At 34.2% G+C, this 23,785-nt stretch overlaps 1 protein-coding gene across 1 annotated transcript in view; it reads left to right on the top strand.

The window, feature by feature from the left end:
- The window catches only part of HSPA4L (heat shock protein family A (Hsp70) member 4 like), a 56,651-nt gene that overhangs the window by 6,514 nt on the left and 26,352 nt on the right, over positions 1–23,785 (top strand). The window contains exons 2-11 of the mRNA XM_002808421.4: positions 5,297–5,354; positions 6,966–7,106; positions 9,772–9,894; positions 12,358–12,457; positions 12,971–13,104; positions 14,813–15,057; positions 15,194–15,270; positions 16,232–16,383; positions 16,836–16,942; positions 19,136–19,269. Coding sequence (XP_002808467.3) covers positions 5,297–5,354; positions 6,966–7,106; positions 9,772–9,894; positions 12,358–12,457; positions 12,971–13,104; positions 14,813–15,057; positions 15,194–15,270; positions 16,232–16,383; positions 16,836–16,942; positions 19,136–19,269 — 1,271 coding nt within the window. The remainder of the gene's footprint in view (positions 1–5,296; positions 5,355–6,965; positions 7,107–9,771; positions 9,895–12,357; positions 12,458–12,970; positions 13,105–14,812; positions 15,058–15,193; positions 15,271–16,231; positions 16,384–16,835; positions 16,943–19,135; positions 19,270–23,785) is intronic.

Consider the following 23,785-nt stretch of genomic DNA (forward strand, 5'->3'; position numbering starts at 1 on the left):
GTAGAATTTTGTAGTTCCTTTAATTTGTTCGTAAGCATTGAAATTCTCCCAGAAAGGGATGTTTTTCCCAACCTTATTTGAATGTCTGAGGAACTATGTTTCATAGAGCACTATTTTGGAAATGTTGTTCTAGGGCAGAGGTTCTCAACTGGAGGTGATTTTGCCTCTGAAGCGATAACTGACAGAATGAGATATTTTGGGGTATGTCACAACTGAGATCAAAAGAGGAGGTACTGCTGGCATCTAGTGGTTGGAGGCAAGGAATATTCCTAATATCCTACAGTGCACACAATACAGCCCCAGTGACCCAACAAAGAATTACCTGGGCCAAGATGTCAGTAGTGCCAAGGTAGAGAAATCCTGCTCCGTAGACATCTTGGCAAGCATAGTTGAAACTATTTGTTCAGCCCGTGATTTAAACCTATGGATTACACTGATAATAGAGGGTGAAGAGTAATTGTGGTTTTATGGAACTGGCAAGGAAAAGAAAAGGGCTGCTTTTAAAGCTTAGAGAGTGAGGACTGAATCTTAATGGAGAATAATAAGGAGCAAACAAACTTAGTGCTGAGCTCTTAGGCAACAAATCTCTTCTGGTAGTATGTATTTTCTCCAACCTAATCATGCTTGGCCTTATAAAAGTAAGCTTTTTGAGAGAGGAAGAAAATCCTGAATTTTAAGGAGAAAATACAGATACAGCTTTCTTAAAGTAGCATCTTGTCCTCTGATTTTTATGCCCCTCTCTTACTAAAAGGAACATAGGACGTTTAGAAATCTTCATTGTTTAGAATTTCGTGGTATTTTCTGATAATCTGAGATTACCACACAATAGCAAAAGCAGATTGGATATTATAGATTTAAACTGCATTGAAAACCCTCCCTTTATTTTAGCCATAAAATAACATTTCTAAATAGTAGTTGAAATAATCAATACAAAGTAAATATAGATTATGCTGTATACACTTGGATAAACTGTATCTTTTTCTGTGAAAACTCTTACATCAGCCTAATATTTGTTATAATGTGTCTATTTCCCTTGCTATTACTAATGTAAAAGTTTTGAGAGCAAATAGGTGTTTAATTTATTTGGGTTTTTCTGAAAGTACTTGGCAGATATTTTTTATTTAATGATTGTAACATCCTGGAATGTATTTGAAAGAAAATCGAAGGAGTTTGAAGGGTGCCTTTATGAAATGGGTTTTCTATATATTTGAAACTGGGCATGTCCAAACCTGGTTAAATGACAGATTTTTTAACTTTAAAAATTGTCTGCTTTTAACTTCAGAGAATATCTGATACTGGTAACTGTTTAGCTTTCTTTGTGAAGTGATACATGTATGAAACATATTTCAAGGAACCAGCACTTAATGGTAGTTGAATCTGAATCTTATTTAGCTCTACTGTTCTAACAAAAATTAAACTCTTGAGAATCAACCTACAAATAAAATGTTCAGTGTAGTCAAGTGATGGTAGCCTACTGTTGAAAAATTAGAAGTATTTGGAAGTGTGTCCAAATAATGGAGTTGGGAGCAAGATGGGCTATAAAGTAGACTGAGAAATGGCAAACCTATATTTTCTCTAATAGATGAGTTTTAGGATGGAATGCCAACATCCACACATTACCATATTGGATATGTAAGTTTTTACTCTGGCAGAGAATATGTTGAATCAAGGAGTTATTTATAAGATATGTGAAGATGTCATCTAAGCCACTGATTCCTGCTGTACCCTTATTTTCCTGTTTTTTACCAAATCACAACTAAAGACCAGTAATTTCCATTTCCTCTTTAATCTGATCATCACTTTTAACATTTCAGTTATAAGTATATATTTGCTTGGATGCCTCAAAGTTACCTCAAGCCTACCGTGTTCAAAATAGAGTTTGTGACTGTCCTGTCCCCAAACCTATCTTTCTTAGAAAATTTTCTGTCTCATTGAGTGCAACTAGAAACCTAGACGTTATTCTTGTCACTTGCCTTTTCCTACTCTCTAGACCAACACTGCCCATTAAAAGCATATGAGCTACATAGGTAATTTTAAATGTTTTAATAGAGCCAGGTACAGTGGCTCACACCTGTAATCCCAGCACTTTGGGAGGCCAAGGCAGGTGGATCACTTGAGCCTAGGAGACTAGCCTGGGCAACATGGTGAAACCCCATCTCTACAAAAAATTTTAAAAATCAACCTGTAGTCCCCAGCTGCTCAGGAGGCTGAGATAGGAGGATCGCTTGAGCCCTGCAAGTCAAGGCCGCAGTGAGCCAAGATTGTGCCACTGCACTCCAGCCGGAGTGACACAGCAAGACCCTGTCTCCAAGAAAAAAAAAAATTCCAATAGTTACATTAAAAAGGCAAAATGAAGCAAGTGAGATTAATTTTAATATATTTTATTTAATTCAGTATATCCAAAATTTTATCTCAATATATAATCAATATTTTTAAATTGAGATATTTTACTTTTTTAGTATTAAATTTTTAGAATCTAGATCACAGATGTCCAACCATTTGGCTTCCCTGAGCCCCATTGGAAGAAGAAGAATTGTCTTGGGCCACATATAAAGTACACTAACACCGAAGATAGCTGATGAGCTACAAGAAAGGTCCATGCATAATTTTTGTGATATCTGCCACCACAGACAAAAAAGTACCTGCATTCAAACGGTTGGACACCCATGGTCTAGAGTTTATTTTACACTTTGTATACGCACATCTCAATTCAGACTAGCCACATTTCATGTGCATAATAACCACATATGGCTGGTGGCTAGTGGCTAACATATGGGATGGTGAAGATCTAGTCTGTCACCAAGTCCTTTAAGTTTCCTCCTAAATATCTCTTCTTTCTTCTTGTGTCCCAGCTGTCACCATCCTGATATAGATTACTGGTAACTTTTTGCTCTTCTCTCCTCAGTTAACACTATGTTCAATATGATCTCCAACAAACTCTCTACCACTTTTATCCCACATCATTTACTCTTCCTTAAAATCTTACTTCCTTGAATAAGCCTTTCCTGACTCTCCTCCTCTAGGTTAATTCTTGCTGTTACAAACTTTTGTAGCACCGTGATCACCTTCCGTTATAGCACCTGGTTTACTTTCTTTTGTGTGAGTCTATAGCATTGTGAGATCCAAGAGAGCCAAAACCATATTTTCTTTCATTATTATATCCCTAGCAACTAACAGTGTGCCAGGCATATAACAACTATTAACAAATATGTATTAAATTGACTAAATTAACTTTTTAACTGTTTGCTTTCCCTGAAAATCCAGTAGTCCCCAGCAGAACAGTATGTTGTTCAGCCCTGGGAAAGCACTGCTCTGGAATATTGCATCTGCAGTTTGTATTATATATCAGTAGGTAGGGTCCTCTCCATCATTCAGAAATGTTTAATGAATCCTCATTGAAATTTAATCCTCATTAACTGAATAAATTTTAAGATTATAATCTGGCACCTGAGACTATATAATCTGGCCTTGATACTATCTTATCAAATTGTCCTATGAAACTAGCCAAGTTATATTCTTTTTGTTTTCTCCCTGGCCGAGTCCAAATTACATTCTTCTAGTCCTCAAATAAACATTACCTTAGGAACCATTATTCCATTCATTAGGTAGTTTTATTATGTCCTAGAAAAAGATCTAGGCTGGAAGATCTAGGCTAGTGCTATCCAGTAGAACTTTCTGTTGTATATTTGTTCTGTGTATATTCAGTTCTCTGTATATCTGCTACCTACAAGTGGCTGTTGAGCACCTGAAATGTGACTAGTCCTGAGAAACTGAATATTCTAGTTAATTTAAATTGTACTAGCACCACATGACTTGTGGCTACCATATTAGATAGTGCAGATCAAGGCAGTGGATACCTGTTACCTCGCCTTCATGGAGTTCACATTCTGGCTTCTGGTACTGAGATACAGTCACTAAATGAATTGTATGAGATGGTAATACATACTATGGAGAAAAATAAAATTGGATAAACAGTGTGAGGTATGTGTTGGGGAGGAGCAGGAATGTTGTTTATATAGGATGGTGAGGATAGGTGTTTCCGATAAGCTGACATTTGAGCAGAGACCTGAAAGCAGTGAAAGCACAGGCCTTATGGATGCATTTTCTTAACACTTCAGAAAGAGAGAACAGCATTTACAAAGGCCCTGAGGCAGAAGGGTGCTTGGCGTATTCTAGAAATAGCAAGAAGATCAGTATGCCTCCTAGATTGAATTTGCAGGGTAGAGCAGCCAAGGACCAGACCATGAAAGGCTTTATTGGCTGTTAGGGGGACCCAAGCTTTTACTTTGTGAGATAGGACACCACTGGAGGATTATTTCATGATCAGAGAACAGCAGCGTTTCATGATCTTAGTTTTTAAGTGGATCACTTTGACTACTACATGGAGAACAGACTTACATACCTATATATCAGGAATGTCTTTTTCTGCAAGACAAATAGGTATTAAATTTTTCTGTCCTTTCAAGTCTTAATTCAAGAAGTCACCTCTGTTGTCTAGAAGTGATTATTCTATTCTTTGCTACTATTACTCTTAATTCTATATATTCTATTGATTTTTTTTCCAATAGACTATACATTCTCCAAGACAGGGATTGTGACTTGTATACACGGAGTGCCTATAAATATTTGTTGATTGAATGTAGTTTTTTGTAGTTATAACTGAAATCATGGAAACATTTTCTTGAATCATAACATGAAATGGTATTTTGATGAAGATGTTATTCTGTGCTTGCTCTATGTTATTATTCTATGCTATTACATTTAAATGTGGTCGTTAAAATACAATAATTTACATAATGTTTACTATGTGCCAAGTATTGTTCAAAGAATTTACCTATATCCATTCTCTTAATTCTCACATAATCATATGAGCAGATATTATCACTATCTTCTAGATGAGAAGCCGAAGCACCTAATGGTTATGTAATTTCCACAAGGTTAAGTGGCAAAGCCAGGATTTGGCCTTTTTAACTGTTTACCTTCCCTGAAAATCCATTGGTCAACATGGTTGAGTTTTCTTCTAAGGGGTCATAAATCAATATAATTTGAAAAACAGTTTTGGAGATCAACATTGTATTGCCAGCTATTAGGACATTTTTTTTTTAATTGTAACATTCTGACCACCATTTTATTATATAGGGAAGTTTTAAAATAAATTTTTGATTTGCGTAACGTATTTTTAAAATAATATATTGTTATATTTCTCCTTTTAAATTTATTTTTGTGTAAGGAGAAGCAAAATAATAGCACAATAATAGAAAAGTACTGTGGAACCAACTTTGTTTTTCTGGTTTAGGGCCTGTATATCATTGGGATCAAGAACTCGAGCCATTGGAAATGCAGCAAAGAGCCAGGTAAATTGTTAATGTGGGTGTTTTGACTTACAGGAAGAATTAACTGAATATTGGTAACTAAGTTCCATAAGTTATATTGTTAAGAGTGAATAAGACAGTGAGGAAAATAGGACAGGTACTTTGTTTTTAGATATAATTTGCTTTGGGTTGTAAAATATTTCTTGAATTTTATTTTTTTTAAATATTTTTTAGTTGTGAAGTTAGGGTGTGCTACTATGTGACATCAGTTTTTCCCTGAATGGTGTCTCAGGTGACCATCCAGGAAATAATGAGGGATATTCTGTCTAGAACATACATTTGAATGACAGGTAAGTAACATCTTTGTAAAATAAGGTGAGAAAAATGAAAGAACTAATTTCCAGAGTAACTCAATGTGGTACCACTAATTTACATAGAATTTGTTGAAGTATTTGTATTTTTAGGCTTTTGTAATCCTTATGATTAGAACGTTGACTTTTAACATCCCATGTTATAGATCAATCGATTTTCCTTTGACTTTCATTACTTCCCTGAACCAAAAGCCCTTAACAATTACTTCTTGCATTTTATATATATCTGGGTCTTATATCTCACATTCTGGCTGACCTTCTAAGTGTGTCACAGATAATCAGAGTCTCTAAAAGCAACCTTTAAAGTCATTTCTCCTAAGGAGCTAAAGAGAACAACATAGTAATTCAGCATCCCTATAGTTTTCATCTCATAATTGAAGATCAAGGTCTATTTGACTTTAGAGGTCACTAGGATTATAGCAACTGGATCTCAGTAATATTCTGTAATTTGAACTGCATATTCTAGTTAAAGAAAAAATGCTTTGCAAAAATGCAAGCCATTTACAAATTAAGACACTTTCACTTAGCACTATGCTACATGGAAGATATTTTAATTTACTAGCCTAGGAGCAATCCACAGCAATGGAAGCAACATACTAGCACATGAAGATTTTCACAAAGAATTAGATATGGAGAGAAAAAGAAAAACTAGACAATAATAAACCAGTTTAAATTAAAACACAGAAATGGAAGTGGAAAGAAATAATCAAAGATACAGGTTGCATATCCCTTATAAGAAATGCTTGGGACCAGAAGTATTCAGATTTTGTATTTTTTCAGATTTTGGAATGTTTGCATGGTACAGGTTGACCATCCCAAATCCTGAAATCCAAAATGCTCCAAAATCTGAAACTTTCTAAGTGACAACATGATGCGCAATGGAAATGCTCAGTGAAGTATTATATTTCAGATTTTTGGATTTGGGATGCTCAGCTCATACTGATTCACTAGAGCAAAAGTGTTGAGGAAAACCAAAAAGATGAGTTGTAGATATTTGTTGTTTGAAATGTTTTAAAGGTTTGTTCTTTCTCTTCCGAAGACATTAATTTTGAATCCTAACATTCCCAGGATAGGTGGAGAATTTGGGAGGCAAGTGTTAAAATGTGTACATTCTCATTGTATGACTTTACCATCAGTTGGAAACCAGAAAAATGAATGATTATGTGTAATCCTAAACTTGGATGTGTAGGATAAAGGAACTTGGTGGTTGTCAAGTATTAGGATAGAATTTTATTTTGCATTTATTAAGTAACTGATAAATACGAGTGTTTACTGCCAACAGATAGTCACGAACGTAAGAAATACGATTCATGGCTTCAAAAAGCTTCACGGGCGATCATTTGATGATCCCATTGTACAGACTGAAAGGATCAGGCTTCCCTATGAACTGCAGAAGATGCCTAATGGAAGTGCAGGAGTTAAGGTGAGCTTTATATTCCCAGGGTTACAAACATATCTTCAAATTAAGGAAACCCAATATGATAATATTGCTATTTGTAGTTTGACCTTTTTCCTCTAGATACAGTACATACACACCCAAGGGACAATAGTTTTTGTAATAATTTTAGTGAATACCAGGAGATCTAATTTAGATAATTTTTTCATTCAAATCACACTGTTATTGTCAAGGAAAAAAATGGTTATTGAGACTCGAGAGAATAGCTTTTAGGGGATAAAAATAAAGGTATATAGGATTCAAAAGGATAGACCCAAAAAGTATGTTATTCAGAAGAATGGACCCAAAAGTTATGTTAATTGCTGTAATGAGTTTAATGAGTTCTAATTTAGAAGAATCTTATACTATAAATGTTAAAGCATATTTTTCTTCCAAGTAAAACTTGGATTCTGAATTTTTAATTTTATATTCTGTACATTAGTTAACCAAAACATGTTTGTGCTGATTTTTTTCAAAAACTAGCCTCACAACACACGGAGCTACTATATGGCCCAGATATTCCACTCCTGGGCTTATACCCAAGGGAATTGAAACATATGTGCACACAAAAACTTGTACATGAATGTTCATAAAAGCTTTGTTCATAATAGCCAAAAAGTGGAAACGATACAAGTTTCTATCAACTGATGAGTAAATATACAAAATGTGGTATATCTTAACACATGGAATATTATTTGCCCATAAAAAGGAATGGAGTACTGATATATGCTACAACATGTATGAACTTTGAAAACATGCCAATTGATGAAAGAAGCCAGATACAAAAGGCCACATACTGTATGATTCCTTTTATATAGAATGTTCAGAGTAGGACAAATTCATAGAAACAAAGTCAGATTAGTGGTTGCTAAGGGTTAAGGGGAAGGAAAAATAGAGAGTGACTGCTAATGGGTTTCTTTTTGGGTGATGAAAATGTTCTACAATTAGATAATGGTGATCAGTGCACAGCTTTGTGAAGATACTGAATTGTACACTTCAGAAGGATAAACTTATTGCTGTGCAAATTATCTCTTAAGAAAGTTTTTTTTAGTAAGTAATTTTAGACTTGATGTATGTGTTACGGATATGTACACAGTTCCATTTTTAGAAGAGCGTTCTGACTAAAAGGTGGATGATGAATCTTAGTAAGGAGACAGGAGGCTGTTAAAATAGTTGAGGAAGACACCATGAGAAGTTGAAGACGGAACAAATTGTGAAGCCATAGTTTAGGTGAAATTTTCAGGTTACTAAACTGAGAAGCTGGATGGGTTATGATAGTAACAACTGAGATAAAATAATATTCAGGTATCTTTTAGATATGGTAAGCTCTGGTTAATAGTTACCTAGAGCAGTTTTATTCTACTCCAGTTTAAAATTTGAACTACTTAATTTTATAAGTAGTTTAACTTCTAAAAGTGAAAATTAATGATCAGGCTTTGAGAATAGGCTGAGAAAAACAGAATAATGTTTTTAAAGAAAGGCAGAACCAAAGTTTTGAGTGATATAATTTTATACATTCATAGTAAGTGCCTGTAAGATAGTAGAAAAAGCTTTGAAACATCACCTTTTGAAGACTTAAGAAAATCAATGTTCAACTCCTCAAGCATGTTATACATTTGTTTTTTATACATTTATTTAAATTTATTTCATCTAACTTTTAAATTTTTATTTATTTATTTTTTTTGAGACGGGAGTCTTGCTGTGTCACCCAGGCTGGAGTGCAGTGGTGCAATCTCGGCTCACTGCAAGCTCTGCCTCCTGGGTTCACGCCATTCTCCTGCCTCAACTTCCCAAGTAGCTGGGATTACAGGCACCCGCCACCACGCCCAGCTAAGTTTTTGTATTTTTAGTACAGACAGGGTTTCACGGTGTTAGCCAGGATGGTCTCGATCTCCTGACTTCATGATCCGCCTGCCTCGGCCTCCCAAAGTGCTGGGATTACATAGAATGTTCTTATACAAAAGAATACTGTATGATCATGCCTCCAGTAGTCAAACTGAGACTGTGATTCATTTTCCCTTATTTCTGTGTGCTTGATTTCTTTCTGCACACCTGGTTTAAAGGCAGTAGTTTGGCATAATACTTGTTTTTGAACTTAACTTGTAAATAGGTTTGGAAACAAATGCTTATCAATTTTAGGTCTGATTCAAAGTAAATCTTATGTCATTTGATATACATATTTATACATACTCATATACATAAACACATTGTGCTGCTTGAAAGAATGATGTTCTCATTTCCTTTTCCCAAAACTGTATGACTGAAGCTTTTATTTTAAACCCAGGGAGAGTTCTGACTTTCAAAAGAAAGATTATTTGATCTTTTCCTTTTTCATTGTTTGCTGTGTCACACTTGGAAAATGAATGATAAAAATTGTTTTTGTGGGAAGTCGGGATCTGAGAGGGTAGAGACTATACTTTTGAAAATACTTTGGTTATAATACTGTCTGTGAGGTACTACAACCTCAGAAATGACATAGTCACTGTTTTTCATGGGATCATGATTCTAAAATGGCAATCTTTCTGGAATAAAACTTCCTTGAGCAAGGGTGTCTTTTTCATGTTGTATGTATCACATATAGAGTTAGATACTCACTAAATATTTGTTGGATAAGCAAATCATTCTTAATAAATTTCCCAACTTTTGGTGTTAGGTGCGGTACTTAGAAGAAGAAAGACCTTTTGCAATTGAGCAAGTTACTGGAATGCTGTTAGCCAAGCTTAAAGAGACTTCAGAAAATGCTTTGAAGAAACCAGTGGCTGACTGTGTGATTTCAGTAAGTTTTACTTCAGTAATGAATACCCTTGAATTATATTTTTCAGTGTATTAATGTAATATTGAAAGATTTTTCTTCCCTTACACTTTCTGCCCTTATCCAGTAAATAACCTAAATCCATTTGACTTTCTTTTTTAAAAAAATTGCCTTACTTGCTAAAGTTTAGGATTGAATTTCCCATAAAATCAGTTATGATGAGCAGTGACTCTTGAAAAACTGTTATGTAACTAGTGACTGCTGCTATCTGGGATTTATCCCTAAGAATCTTCTCAGATAGCAATTAACTTCCCACCTGTAAGGACCTTAACATTTTATAGCAAAGGTTGAAAATTTCTAGTTGGGAATTTGAGGTTGTGTATCAGGGGAAAATATTCTTTAAGGATTCTTAACAAAACATTTAAATTATTTACCTTGTCTTATCTCTTGAGGTCCCATTAAACATCCTCAACTGGTTCTTTACCTACATGTTAACTAAATTGATAAATTCCTACTATTAAACTTGACTACAAAAGTTCAGGAGTCTTATGTCATCCGAAAAACAGAATCAGATTATGAACTTTTCAGTGAGTTTAGTAATCAATTTTTTTCCATAGGCATTTGGAATTTTTTAATGGGAGAAAAATATTAGAGCTTAATATTTTATTTTCTAGCCATTTAGTAATAGCAAATAATAGAGTTTACCATTGACCAGGCACTATTTATTGGCATTTTAACCCATTTAATCTCAGAAGCAATCTATGAGGTAGGGATATTATTAACCCTACTTTTACAGATTCAAAAATTGGGATACTGAGATGTCAAATAACTTGCCCAAAATCAGCACAGCTAACTAATACAGTGTTAGAGCTGGATAGTTAATTCCCAAGCCCATGCTCATAATTGTTTTACTGCCACTTGAAAGGATATATTAGAATCATACAAATTTTAAAGATTCATCTTAAATTCAAATCCATTTCTATTTAATTATACTTGCTTTTACTTTTGTGTCAGAAATACATGTCAGAACAGAGTAATACAAACTTTTGACCATTATTAACTTTGTGGTTGGTGCAGTAGATCCATTGTAAGCTCTACAGGGACAAGTATTTTGTCTGGTTTGTGCACTATTTTCCTGATACCTAGAAAGTACCTGGTTTGTAAGTGCTCAATGAATATTAAATAAACCATGCATTATAACTTAGATTTTTGTCAGGAGGATAATACCAAATCAGATAAGCAAGTTTATTGAGCAAAATTTAAATTCTTTTCCTGTTGTTAATCTGTTCAATGAAATGTCTAAATTCATAAAACAATAAAATTAAAGGAAGCTACTTATTTGAAACTTAAAACTGGAAGATCCCAAGTTATTTTATATGTAAATACACTTAATAGCTTTTTAGAAATTGGTCTATATGCCAAATTAAAATAATTCTTAGTTTGATAAAACTAAGGTTTATACATATATACATCTTTATACATTTTAGGACTGAGTTTAATTTTTAAATAGAGATGTATTTAATGGGCTGGGCATAGCGGCTTAGTCTATAACCCCAGTACTTTGGGAGACCAAAGCAGGAGGATTGCTTGAGGCCAGGAGTTGGAGAACAGCCTGGGCAACCATAGTGAGACCCGTCTGTACAGTTTTTTTTTTTTTTTTAATTAGTCAGGCATGGTGGCACACACCTGTAGTCCCAGCTACTCAGGAGGCTGAAGCGAAAGGATTGCTTGAGCCCAGGAGTTTAAAGCTGCAGTGAACTATGATTGTACCACTGCACTTCAGCCTGTGAGGCAGAGCTAGACACAGTCTCTTTCAAAAAAAAAAAAAATTATATATACATGTGTATGTGTGTGTGTGTATGTATGTATGTATATTTTTTAATGTTATTTGGTGATTTTTAAAGGAAATTCATATTTATCACAAGTTCCCTACAATATAGTTCCCCTCCTTTGAAATATAATTGTTTTAAACAGTTGGAACTATATTCTCCTGGTTGGGTGTATATACACACAACAATGAAGTAATGTTATACGTGCCCTTTTTAACATAATAAAGATAGAATTCCTTAACAATTCAGATCTACCTGATTCTTTGTAACAGCTACATAGTATTCCATTATATGGGTATACCATAATATATTTCTATAATCTCATTTTCAGACTCTTGAGTTTTCAGTTTTTTATTATGAAAGATGAGCAAATATATTTTTAATAGATCGGACTAACACAGGAAATATTTAGATTAACAAAACTTAGGCAACCCTGCCATATTACCTTACTTTAAATTAGTATTCATACTTTAGGTCAGATCTTTATGGCATATAAATTGTCAAACTTAAAAAATAAAACACTAGTATTTTTCCTCTTTAGTTAGAACGTCATTATTTGCCTTAAACTGTACATAAGTTTTAGGGTAATTATTTTATATTTTTCAGTTGACAAAATGTTTAAGTAAAACTATACTTAACTGTTGTTTTTAAATACTAGATTCCTAGCTTTTTCACTGATGCCGAGAGACGATCTGTGATGGCTGCAGCCCAGGTTGCAGGCTTAAATTGTTTAAGGCTGATGAATGAAACTACTGCAGGTAATCACTTTGCAATTTGAAAATCACTATAAGCAAAATACTGTTACAGTGTTTTTCTAATTAATAACAAAGTATTATTTTTTTTTTAACTCTGAGGCAAGAGGATTGCTTGAGCCTGGGAGTTGAAAGCTGCAGTGAGCTATGATCATACCACTGCACTGTAGCCTGTGAGGCAGAGCTACACACAGTCTCTTTAAAAAAATTATATATACATATAAATGCGTGTGTGTATGTGTATGTACTGATTCTTATAAGCTTGTTACTTTGTAGTACAACTTTTTGGCAGAGGTTAAATGTCTTAATGGCTTTACAGATCTTTACTATTACAGAGTTGTAGTTGAGTAAGGAAAAAGTAAAGTTAAAACATTATTAACCAAATTGTGAAAAGTTAATTTACTTTGAAGATAATATGTATTACTGTACTGCATGTTAAAGTACAGTATCAAAGTGACATTTCTTGTTTTCCAAGTAATTACTCTGCTAGAATTAACATAATTCTTTGTTCTTATACAGTTGCACTGGCATATGGAATTTATAAACAGGATCTTCCCCCATTAGATGAGAAACCAAGAAATGTAGTATTTATTGATATGGGACATTCTGCCTATCAGGTCTCGGTTTGTGCTTTTAACAAAGGAAAACTTAAAGTAAGTAAACACATGGGTTGTTATATTTACATATATTAAGAACACAGACTAAAGAGCCATAATAGCTGGGTTTGAATCCTGGCTCTGCCCCTTTATGACTTCAAGCAAGTTACTTAATCTCCCTAAATTTTAAGTTTGTTTATCTGAGAACGACAATAGTAACTATCTCATATAATTTTTCAGGACAAAATGAGTTAATGTATACAAAATTCTTAGAATGCCTGGCATAGGGTAGCTGCTTTAATATATATTAGCTATTTTTATTGTTGTTTCTATTGTTAGGTTGTTAATGAAGTCATCTATCAGGGAGCATAAATTATCCATAAATATAATTACAGGAAGCATTTTCTAAAATGATTCCCATTGATTATAGAAACCTTTCTATCCAAGCATTCTAATCATAATTTTACTTCTATGTGCTTCTTACAAATTAGGATTTATAATCATTTTTACATTGATTCTTTTGTCCAGACTTATGGTCTCTCTCTAGTATGTGCAGAGTAGAGTTTACTTAGGAGATAAACTGCAACACTGCAAAAGTATTCTGTTTTAATTTGTATTACTATAATAACATCTTTGTAATCAAAAAATTAAAGGGAAATGACTCAGACTGAATATAGGGTAATGTTCAGTATAAATTGACTTAATCCTTGGCGTTTAGTCTTACATATTGACTTACTTTAAAACGAACGTTTTTTTTCCTTCCTTTTTAGTAGGTAACTTTGTAGTGAAATACAATTTTTAGATCACAGACCCCTTTGAAAATCTGATCAAGGCTATAGCCCTTCTTCCCAAAATACACACTTGTACTAGTTATATACCAAGATAATTTTGCATTTAATTTTGGGTAATACTAGACTCCATGAGAGGTCCATACATGGATTCTCCATGCTAGTCTGTGGGGCAACATTCCACGCAGATTGCACTCATATGCTCCTGTGATATTTACCACCATACTACCACCCCACCACCTACCTTGTAAAGAAAGAGCTGCAAAACCACACCAACAGTAGAATTCTTTATTAGTGACTGTTGTAAGTAGTCATTTTACCCTAGGGAGAGAGCCTAGATGTTTGGTCCCATGTTTTCAAGAACTATCGTGTTGAATTTATGTGACTCCCTTCTGCTGGGAAGCCTGTTGCTCAACTAGCTGGTTAAATTGTTACCTGGTTTTTTCTGTTGGTTAGTTTTTGGTTGTGTTTTTTGTTTTTTGTTTTTGTTTTTGTTTTGTGATAGTCAGAAGGCCTAATTTCTGATCTGTAAATTGACCAATTATGGTATTTTATATTTAATCTTTGAATCTGCTTTTCTTGGATGTTTTGTTCTCGTTTATATCCTTAGGACTGTTTCTTTGCTCTCTTAAACTTGGTTTAGGTCTGTCTTTTCAGTGCTGTTGTAGAACCAAGTGAGTGAGATAATGAGGCTTTAGTTGTTGTAATTCAGTTATTTCTGAATTAGAATTCTTTTAATTATGATACATGGATCTGTAACTATAAAGTAGAAAATTCAGAATAAGGGAATACATTGGCTAAATGTAAGTGATAATTTAACTCTGATTCCACTTTCAGCACCCCTGTGATTGGATAAGTTTTTTTAGAGTCGTTTTTATTTTTAAACTTTTTTATTTTAGAGGTTTTTCTTTTTTTTTTTTTTTTTTTGGAAGAATCTATAATTCTGAAAATACAGTTCTGCTTTTTCAATTAAACAGGTCTTGGCTACTACCTTTGATCCATATTTGGGTGGCAGGAACTTTGATGAGGCTTTAGTAGACTACTTCTGTGATGAGTTCAAGACCAAATATAAGATAAATGTGAAAGAAAACTCTCGGGCCTTGTTGCGTTTATATCAGGAATGTGAAAAACTAAAGAAGCTAATGAGTGCAAATGCATCAGATCTTCCATTGAACATTGAGTGTTTCATGAATGACCTTGATGTTTCTAGTAAAATGAACAGGTACCACGTATGTTTTTAGTTTGAAAAGAGTTTACTTATTTTATAATGTTTAGATCATATCTGATTTTTTTGTTGTTTTAGAAGATATGTTCAACTTTTAAGCCCAGAATATGAATTTTATTTTATTTTCTCACAGGGCTCAATTTGAACAACTGTGTGCTTCCCTTTTGGCCAGGGTTGAACCACCTTTAAAAGCAGTAATGGAACAAGCTAGTAAGTGGAAATTACTGGACTATCAAAACTGTACCTTAATGTTGCCTACTTAGCAGGGGTAGATAATGATAAAAGAATAAACTTTGTTATTTAAAAAGATTTATATTTCTCATTTTAGAGGAGAAGATTATAACTCATTATTCATAAGAGTAAGGCACTATAATTCTGGGTTTATAGGAATTCTTCCTGGTTCTTTTTATGGTTTATATCATAAATCTCATGCTAATTCTGGCCAAGCATGGTGGATCATGCCTGTAATCCCAAGACTTTGGGAGGCCGAGGTGGGTGGATCACCTGAGGTCAGGAGTTCAAGACCAGCCTGGCCAACATGGTGAAACCCCATCTCTATTAAAATTCCAAAAATTAGCCAGGCATGGTGGTGCACACCTGTAACCCCAGCTATTCAGGAGACTGAGGCCAGAGAATCACTTGAACCTGGGAGGCGGAGGTTGCAGTGAGCTGAGATTGCCCTACTGCACTCCAGCCTGGGCAACAGAGTGAGACTCTGTCTCAAAAAAAAACAAAAAATGAAAGCAACAACAAAAAGACTCATGCTAGTTCTATTTGGAAGTGTTTATAAACTATAGATGATTCTAAAATGAAATTAATGTAGAAATGGGGACATGATTGCTTTTTCATAAGGATTTTGGTAATCAAAAATATCTTCTATAGGGATTTAGGAGGTAGAAATAAGAAAATTGAAGGACTCTGAAGAGATCCTTTAAAACCCATGAAGTGCTTCTATTGCCACTCTATCATCTGTACCAAGTTGGACCAAGTGCATTGCCTGTCACATAAATAATATTTATTAAATGTTATCTATTTCTAAAAATTGCATTTTTCTTTCCTTTTATTTTCTGACAAGTAAAAAGTCAATCCACTTTTTTAAAAAGTACTTGACAAAGCCTTCTGTTGAGATTTTTAAAGACTATCATTTTTCTCAATTAAAAAAATTTTCCAGACTTACAACGGGAAGACATTAGTAGTATAGAAATTGTAGGAGGAGCAACACGAATTCCTGCAGTGAAAGAACAAATCACTAAATTCTTTCTTAAAGACATAAGTACCACATTAAATGCTGATGAAGCTGTTGCAAGAGGATGTGCATTACAGGTATAATTGTTATTTTATTTTGTAGAGTATGTATTTTGCCAGAAATGAGTGATAGATCCAAAGGGGCCTTTTAATGTTACCTGTTCCATTCCACTTATCAATAAGCTAAAGTAAATTGAAGTTATTTCTGATAAATAAGTATTACGTCTTTCCCATTTATATTTTTAAGCTATAATAGGACAGTGTGTCTGTAACGACACTGAAAGAATATTAATTTTACAAATTCTTGCAATCTGCCCATTTAAAATCCCTTTAGAGTAAAGATGTTAATTTTTGTAAGGTCACATAAAGAGTACTCAGGCCCTTTTAAATTTTCACTTCTCATTGCCAAAAACCAGTAACTTTTAAAATGTAACAATTGTAATAGGAGGACTCTTAAGCAGTTCAATCAGAGTAATCTAGGGTATGTTTTATATTTGTTGATTTAAATATGGTATGTATCTTATTTTCAGTGTGCGATTCTCTCACCAGCATTTAAAGTGCGTGAATTTTCCATAACAGACCTTGTTCCCTATTCAATTACATTAAGGTGGAAGACCTCTTTTGAAGATGGAACTGGGTAAGTTATTTTTAAAACCTTGATTAGAGCTTGTCGTAAATCTTTAACCAGTTAAACCTACTTTTCTAAATTAGAGAAATTTACACTTCTTAAAATTCTGCCAAATACTTTTAAATAATGTATTAGATAAAAAAGAATATAAAAATGATATATCACCTATAAATCATAATTGGGCATATTTTTAAATTTGTGTTTTTTATAAAAGTAAAGCAAGGCTCATTTTCAAATAAATCACAGTATAGAAGTATAAAAAAGACCTGCATTTGTCATATTCTCTCTTAGCCCATTTTACAGACATAAACATTTTTAACAGCTAGTTTATCTGTCCAGTCATTTTCTTTGACTATCCATAAATAAATCATACACTTTTTAAGTACATATAGAATTATCTATAAATCTCTAGTGCAATTTAGCTTTTTAAATTATATTGTGTTTTATTTTTCCATGTCAACACACAGTAACTGTTTTTTCAGTAGTTGTATGTGCCATAATAAATTTAACCACTACAGTATTAAGTCATATTTTTGCTATTTTAAACAGTGCTAGTAAGAACATCCTTGTGCACATACCCTTGTTCAGTTGTGCATGGTGTATCTGTAAGATAGCAGTGTAGGAATGGAATTGTTGAGCCAAAGAATATGCACATTATTTTGAGTAATATTGGCAAATTATTCACTAAAAGGATACCGGTTTATATTCGTATTAATTTTCATGAGATTGCCTATTTTAGCTCATTTTCTCCTATACTTTCAATTGAACATGAAGATATTAAAAAAAAAAGAACTCTGTTATTAATGTTTTTGTCTGTCATAAGCTACAATATTTTCATGCTTGTGTTAACGTTTACATTTTTTTCCATGAACTGCCCAGGATTTAGGTAGCTTGCTTCCCTACCAGAATCAAAATTTATATTTCAAACGTTTTACTTGCCTGCTTTTCGGAAGTATAGCTTGTACAATGAATAATGGTGTGTTTACATTTTGAAGTTATTTTTTAAATTTTGTTCTGTGTGCTATACATAAGTACCCCCAACAAAACGAGATTTTTGTATACATTTCAAAAATACGAATTATCAGCCTTATCTGAATGTCTTGTAAAGGATTTTAATGGCATGTGTTAATGTCAGTTTTTTCTTTTTAAATATTTTTTCACCTGTCTGCCCCAGATAATGTCAATTTTGAGGCAAGAATTATTATTCTATAAAATTTAATTTCAGTTTCAAGGTATAAGTGATCCAGAAAAAAATTGCGAGAAAACATATGGGGGAGCTAAATTGAAAAGCCTAATGACTACAATAAGAAAGTAGAAGGTGTTGGTAGTTTCTTGAAAACTAGGATAGAGTAAGAGGTTTAAGGATTCAAGATTTTAAAATCTTGCAAACTTACAGTAATAGGATGATAATATAGTATTAAAGATTGGTTTCTGGGCCACTATAACAAATAGTCATAAACTGTTTCTGTTAAATGATTTAAGAATAGGAATTGCTATGTAGGTTTTAAAAACTCCCTGTTTTGGTGGGGTAAAGTACTGCAAAGGAATTGTTATATCAACTGAAAACAAAAATTGAAATATGAATAGTTCAGCATCAGAGAATATCCCTATTAGGATGCACACTGACGTTTTTAGGGGTAAAGGACCATAATGTATGTATAACCCTCAGTTGGTTCAGGAAAAATATATACAGAAAGTGTGTACACTCAGATGATGAAACAAATGGAGTAAAGTTGCAAATCAGGGTAAAAGATATACAAGTGTTCCTTGTCCTATTTTTAATTTTGCACCTTTCTGTAGGTTTAAAATTATTTGCAAACAAAAGTTTCTATTAAAGGTAGCCAGAATTACAAGGATAATAGGTGGCAAGTATTTTAGAAGTTAATGGGTAGGACTTGGCCCTCAGATGTGAGGGGAAAAAACCCTACACATTGACTTTAAAATATACATATTCTCAGGTAAATTTTCTTTTTTTAATAGTATACAGTTGTCTGTTACTATGATAGACATCATGAAAACTTTGAGCCATAAATCTGTCACAATGCATGTCTAGAACAAAATCAATAATCGTTTCTCTTTTTATTTGTGCAGAGATTTTTGCAGTTGCTGCTAATGGATTAAGAATGAAATGGATTCAGTAAATAGGTTCATAGGCATCTTTCTATTCGTTTCTAAGTGAGTGTCTTTCCCACTCCATTTTAGGGAATGTGAAGTTTTTTGTAAGAACCATCCTGCCCCATTCTCAAAAGTCATTACTTTCCACAAGAAGGAACCATTTGAACTAGAAGCATTTTATACTAATTTAAATGAAGTGCCTTATCCTGATGCAAGAATTGGTAAGAGAAAAAAAAAAAGTTTTCGATAACATTTTGGCCTTTTATACATAATGTGTTATTTTAGAATCAAGGAAACAAATAGACATTTCAGCTAAGCCAGTACTGTACTTTTAAAGAAAGATATTTATACTCTTTTTTAAAATGTGCATTTGTAGTGCTCAGTTTATTTCTATAATGACAACAGGGTTTATTACAGTCGGCCATCAGTATTCATGAGTTTGGCATCTGTAGATTCAGCCAATATTAGGGAAAAACCAAGTGCCTGTACTGAACATGTCTAGACTTTTTTTTCTTGTCATTATTCCACTACTACATATAACAACTACTGACATACCATTTATTTTGTATTAGGTATCATAATTAATCTAGAGATGATATAGACTTAAGAGTATTTGGGAGGTCGTATGTAGGTTATACGCAAAATACTGTGTCTTTTTTTTTTAATTATACTTTAAGTTCTAGGGTACATGTGCACAACATGCAGGTTTGTTACATATGTATACATGTGCCGTGTTGGTGTGCTGCACCCATTAACTCGTCATTTACATTAGGTATGTCTCCTAATGCTATCCCTCTCCCCGGCCCCGGTGTGTGATGTTCCCCTTCTTGTGTCCAAGTGATCTCATTGTTCAATTCCCACCTATGAGTGAGAACATGTGATGTTTGGTTTTCTGTTCTTGTGATAGTTTGCTGAGAATGATGGTTTCCAGCTGCATCCATGTCCCTACAAAGGACACAAACTCATCCTTTTTATGGCTGCATAGTATTCCAAGGTGTGTATGTGCTACATTTTCTTAATCCAGTCTGTCACTGATGGACATTTGGGTTGATTCCAAGTCTTTGCTATTGTGAATAGTGCTGCAATAAACATACGTATGCATGTGTCTTTATAGCAGCATGGTTTATTACCCTTTGGGTATATACCCAGTAATGGGATGGATGGGTCAAATGGTATTTCTAGTTCTAGATCCTTGAGGAATCGCCAAACTGTTTTCCACAATGGTTGAACTAGTTTACAGTCCCACCAACAGTGTAAAGTGTTCCTATTTCTCTACATCCTCTCTAGCAGCTGTTGTTTCTTGACTTTTTAATGATTGCCATTCTAACTGGTGTAAGATGGTATCTCATTGTGGTTTTGATTTGCATTTCTCTGATGGCCAGTGGTGATGAGCATTTTTTCATGTGTCTGTTGGCTGTGTGAATGTCTTCTTTTGAGAAGTGTCTGTTCATATCCTTTGCCCACTTTTTGATGGGGTTGTTTTTTTCTTGTAAATTTGTTTGAGTTCTTTATAGGTTCTGGATATTAGCCCTTTGTCAGATGAGTAGATTGCAAAAATCTTCTCCCATTCTGTAGGTTGCCTGTTCACTCTGATGGTAGTTTCTTTTGCTGTGCAGAAGCTCTTTAGTTTAATTAGATCCCATTTGTCAATTTTGGCTTTTGTTGCCATTGCTTTTGGTGTTTTAGACATGAAGTCCTTGCCCATGCCTGTGTCCTGAATGGTCTTACCTAGGTTTTCTTCTATAGTTTTTATGGTTTTAGGTCTAACATTTAAGTCTCTAATCCATCTTGAATTAATTTTTGTATAAGGAGTAAGGAAAGGATCCAGTTTCAGCTTTCTACTTACGGCTAGCCAATTTTCCCAGCACCATTTATTAAATAAGAAATCCTTTCCCCATTTCTTGTTTTTGTCAGGTTTGTCGAAGATCAGATGGCTATAGATGTATGGTGTTACTTCTGAGGACTCTGTTCTGTTCCATTGGTCTGTATCTCTGTTTTGGTACCAGTACCATGCTGTTTTGGTTACTGTAGCCTTGTAGTATACTTTGAAGTCAGGTAGTGTGATGCCTCCAGCTTTGTTCTTTTGACTTAGGATTGTCTTGGCAATGCAGGCTTTTTTGGTTCCATATGAACTTTAAAGCATTTTTTCCAATTCTGTGAAGAAAGTCATTGGTAGCTTAATGGGGATGGCATTGAATCTATAAATTACCTTGGGTAGTATGGCCATTTTCTCGATATTGATTCTTCCTATCCATGAGCATGGTATATTCTTCCATTTGTTTGTGTCTTCTTTTATCTCACTGAGCAGTGGTTTGTAGTTCTCCTTGAAGAGATCCTTTACATCCCTTGTAAGTTGGATTCCTAGGTATTTTATTCTCTTTGAAGCTATTGTGATTGGGAGTTCATTCATGATATGGCTCTCTATCTGTTACTGGTTTATAAGAATGCTTGTGATTTTTGCACATTAATTTTGTATCCTGAGACTTTGCTGAAGTTGCTTATCAGCTTAAGGAGATTTTTGGCCTGAGACGATGGGGTTTTCTAAATGTACAGTCATGTCATCTGCAAACAGGGACAATTTGACTTCTTCTTTTCCTAACTGAATACCCTTTGTTTCTTTCTCTTGCCTGATTGCCCTAGCCAGAACTTCCAACACTATGTTGAATAGGAGTGGTGAGAGATGGCATCCCTATCTTGTGCCAGTTTTCAAAGGGAATGCTTCCAGTTTTTGCCCATTCAGCATGATATTGGCTGTGGGTTTGTCATCAATAGCTCTTATTATTTTGAGATACATCCCATCAATACCAAATGAGAGTTTTTAGCATGAAGGACTGTTGAATTTTGTCCAAGGCCTTTTCTGCATCTATTGAGATAATCATGTGGTTTTTGTCTTTGATTCTGTTTATATGCTGGATTACGTTTATTGCTTTGCGTATGTTGAGCCAGCCTTGCATCCCAGGGATGAAGCCCACTTGATCATGGTGGATAAGTTTTTTGATGTGCTGCTGGATTTGGTTTGCCAGTATTTTATTGAGGATTTTTGCATCAATGTTCATCAGGGATATTGGTCTAAAATTCTCTTTTTTTGTTGTGTCTCTGCCAGGCTTTGGTATCAGGATGATGTTGGCCTCATAAAATGAGTAAATGAGGATTCCCTCCTTTTCTATTGATTGGAATAGTTTCAGAAGGAATGATACCAGCTCCTCCTTGTACCTCTGGTAGAACTCGGCTGTGAATCCATCTGGTCCTGGACTTTTTTTGGTTGGTAGGCTATTAATTATTGCCTCAATTTCAGAGCCTGCTGTTGGTCTATTTAGGGATTCAACTTCTTCCTGGTTTAGTCTTGGGAGAGTGTAAGTGTCCAGGAATTTATCCATTTCTTCTAGGTTTTCTAGTTTATTTGCGTAGAGGTGTTTATAGTATTCTCTGATGGTAGTTTGTATTTCTGTGAGATCGGTGGTGATATCCCCTTTATCATTTTTTATTGCGTCTATTTAATTCTTCTCTCTTTTCTTCTTTATTAGTCTTGCTAGCGCTCTATCAATTTTGTTGATCGTTTCAAAAAACCAGCTCGTGGATTCATTGATTTTTTGGAGGGTTTTTTGTGTCTCTATCTCCTTCAGTTCTGCTCTGATCTTAGTTAATTCTTGCCTTCTACTAGCTTTTGAATGTGTTTGCTCTTGCTTCTATAGTTCTTTTAATTGTGATGTTAGGGTGTCAGTTTTAGATCTTTCCTGCTTACTCTTGTGGGCATTTAGTGCTATAAATTTCCCTCTAAACACTGCTTTAAATGTTTCCCAGAGATTCTGGTATGTTGTATCTTTGTTCTCATTGGTTTCAAAGAATATCTTTATTTCTGCCTTCATTTCGTTATGTACCCACTAGTCATTCAGGAGCAGGTTGTTCAGTTTCCATGTAGTTGAGTGGTTTTGATTGAGTTTCTTAGTCCTGAGTTCTAGTTTGATTGCACTGTCGTCTGAGAGACAGTTTGTTATAATTTCTGTTCTTTTACTTTTGCTGAGGAGTGCTTTACTTCCAACTATGTGGTCAATTTTGGAATAAGTGTGATGTAGTGCTGAAAACAATGTATATTCTGTTGATTTAGGGTGGAGAGTTCTGTAGATGTCTATTAGGTCTGCTTGGTGCAGAGTTGTGTTCAATTCCTGGATATCCTTGTTAACTTTCTGTCTCATTGATTTGTCTAATGTTAACAGTGGGGCATTAAAGTCTCCCATTATTATTCTATGGGAGTCTAAGTCTCTTTGTAAGTCTCTAAGGACTTGTTTTATGAATCTGGGTTCTCCTGTATTTGGTGCATATATATTTAGGATAGTTAGCTCTTCCTGATGAATTGATCCCTTTACCATTATGTAATGGCCTTCTTTGTCTCTTTTGATGTTTGATGATTTAAAGTCTGTTTTATCAGAGACTCAGATTGCAACCCCTGCTTTTTTTTTTTTTGTTTTCCATTTGCTTGGTAGATCTTCCTCCATCCCGTTATTTTGAGCCTGTGTGTGTCTCTGCATGTGAGATGGGTCTCCTGAATACAGCAGACTGATGGGTCTTGACTCTTTATCCAATTTGCCAGTCTATGTCTTTTGATTGGACCATTTAGTCCATTTACATTTAATGTTAATATTGTTATGTGTGAACTTGATCCTGTCATTATGATATTAGGTGGTTATTTTGCTAGTTAGTTGATACAGTTTCTATCTAGCATTGATGGTCTTTACATTT

This window comes from Macaca mulatta, chromosome 5 (genome assembly GCF_049350105.2).
Source record: "Macaca mulatta isolate MMU2019108-1 chromosome 5, T2T-MMU8v2.0, whole genome shotgun sequence".
Classification (NCBI taxonomy): Eukaryota; Metazoa; Chordata; class Mammalia; order Primates; family Cercopithecidae; genus Macaca; species Macaca mulatta.